The following is a 2,413-nucleotide window of genomic DNA, read 5'->3' on the forward strand; positions in this document are numbered from 1 at the left end:
ATAAAAAGAGCTCTTCTTCACCACCTTTAATCTCGACTGCAACATTTATTGTTTGAGCAACCAATGGACGGTACTTTGGCTTCAATACTACTTAATTGACTACAGATAACTTGACTTCCTTACCACCATGAGGAATGTCTTGCTCTAACTTGGATAATCTAAACCATGGCCTTCCCAACACCATATGATATGAATCTCCTAAACCTTCCATGTGGAGGACAACAAAGCTTACTTTAAACTTCACAGCCCTGCAACTGAAATGAACAGAGATATGAAGGATAACGCTCGAGAAAAAGGAAGGGGCGCGCTGTGGAGAAGTTTCGCAAGAGGGGGACACGCTACTCCAAGAGTCCAAAGGAGCTTCCCTACCAGCTAGGTTATCCGTGATGCTCAACACTATACGAGGCAAAACCTTCTTGCGCTGATTTCGAGGGCTAGCTTCCCAAACTGTGAATCAACCGGCAATGGTCCAAGATGCTGTGGCGTCCTTCCATCTCTGTGCTGAAGCCTCAATGTCTGCTCTTCGAGGTTTCCTGCAAGGCTGCAGAAGGCCCATCAATGCTAGAGGCGAGCCAAGACGCAGAAGGGGAGATGGATTTTACCCTGGTTGATGATGGCAAGGTATGGACCCCTGAGCAGGAGGCCATTCTTGATGCCCTCTTCACTACCAGGCCCAAACCAGCCACGCCCAACAGGCCAATCCTTCTGCCCCCGAAGACCTTCTCCAAATTCCGGCCTCCTGGCATGCCCCGGCTGCACGGCCACCTCCACACCCCCCCTGCACTTGCGAGGTCGCCACCGTCCAACCCTGCGCTGGTGCCGTACAAGGCCAAAGACAAGAGGTTCTTGGCTCATCTTGCTAAACAGCTCTGCCAAGTCACCCTGGGCGGTGCTGTAGCCGACATCCTTGATCAGCATGCGCATCAGTTGCTTAGGGGCTCCCTATCGGCAGCCATCCGTGACCTCGGCCGCATGGGCCGGTCTGATATCGTGATCGATGTCTTCTTGTGGCAGCAGGATTTCCCTCATTTGTGGCCGGATGGTAGAACCCTCAATGCTGCGATTGAGGTGTTGGCAGAATCCGGACTACAAGAGAAAGCCTTGAGCCTGCTGCAGGCATCGGCACCAAATTCACCTTCGACATTTGCATCCCTCATACGCGGGTTTGTACTGTCAAATCAATTGGATGCCGCATTATGTGCAAAGGAGAAGGCAGAGAGCATTGGCTGTTCACTTGATCAGGGGGTGCATGCTGATCTCATCCTACTGGCCAGTCGTGTAGGCCAGAAGGATATGGTGTGCAGGCTGATGCAAGAGCTGGCCAAGTTTGCAGAGTTGAATTTGAGCCTTGAACATTGCACATCTGTCATGGCTGCCTGCAGGAAAGTGAAGCTGTATGATGCAGTGGAAAGGCTGTTTGGATGGTGGAAGTCATCTGGTTTCCAGCCCAATGTGGTCATGTATGAAATTGTCATGACATGCCTTGAAAGAGCAGGAAAGCAAAGGGAGGCCTTGGCTGTTTACTGGGAGATGGAGAGTAATGGTTGCGACCCTGACCTCCTCCTCTACAGTACCTTATTCAGGCTCTGTGTAGAGGTAGGGGATTGCTCCAAGGCTTTGCGACTCTATGCGAGGATGAAAGATGCACAGATTCCTCCAACTTATCAAGTTTATATGAACTTGATTAAAGTGTGTTGCAAGGATGGAAGGATTGGGAAAGCTAACGAGTTGCTGGAGGCCATGAAAAGAGAAGGCATGGCAACTAAGACCTTGGAGGAACTTAGGGCTGGATAATGAAGTGGGTGCCATGAGTTAGACTGCTTATTTTTCTCAGGTGCATGGCGTAAGACTTACAGGAGGAGCTTTGTGTTGGATAATGAAGTGGGTGCCATGAGTTTAGCTGCTTAGTTTTCTCGAGCTGCAGGGCTAGTTTTGCCTCAGCATGAAAAGAATGTTAAGCAAGATGCCATCATGAATCCTTCTGAGAACATTGGAGAAGCTTGATTCCAAAAATGTCCTCAAACTGGAATCATAGGTAGGGTTACCCATTTGTCTCAGGTCACACTTGTGAGCTGATGTAGTCTAAGGTTCTTTGATGACCCAACATGACTTTCCCTGTAGTTTGAGCGTGATGTGTGGTGGCAGTCCCACTGGGGGTTAGATGGCATGGTCCTTTTTTTTTGGGGGGGGGGGGGGGTGGTGGATGTGTTGAAGTTGAACTTAATGGATTCTTTAAATTTTTAAAATTTTAAGCCCTCTAAACTAGAAAATGAATGTTAACAAAATATAGCATTGAAGTTGAACGAACTTAGTTGATTATTTAAAGTTTTTCCTTTTTGTTTGTATCGTTTCTCCTAGAGTGTAATTATCCCATCTATAGATGGATGTGTATAAGTATATCTTGTGTGTATTT

The 2,413-nt window shown here is 47.9% G+C and overlaps 1 protein-coding gene across 1 annotated transcript; it reads left to right on the top strand.

Moving 5' to 3' along the window:
• Positions 1-242: 242 nt before the first annotated feature.
• Positions 243-2,162, top strand: LOC148040855 (pentatricopeptide repeat-containing protein At2g01860-like). Its single transcript, XM_087670686.1, has one exon. The coding sequence runs from the start codon at positions 475-477 to the stop codon at positions 1,792-1,794; it is 1,320 nt and encodes a 439-aa protein (XP_087526812.1). The 5' UTR covers positions 243-474; the 3' UTR covers positions 1,795-2,162.
• Positions 2,163-2,413: the final 251 nt, after the last annotated feature.

Source organism: Lygodium microphyllum, chromosome 1 (genome assembly GCF_053477565.2).
Source record: "Lygodium microphyllum isolate KBCC chromosome 1, Lygodium_microphyllum_v1.1.10, whole genome shotgun sequence".
NCBI lineage: Eukaryota > Viridiplantae > Streptophyta > Polypodiopsida > Schizaeales > Lygodiaceae > Lygodium > Lygodium microphyllum.

Bases quoted from the DNA above. Each gene is read 5' to 3' on its own strand.
- LOC148040855 (XM_087670686.1), top strand. From the start codon at position 475: ATGCTGTGGCGTCCTTCCATCTCTGTGCTGAAGCCTCAATGTCTGCTC.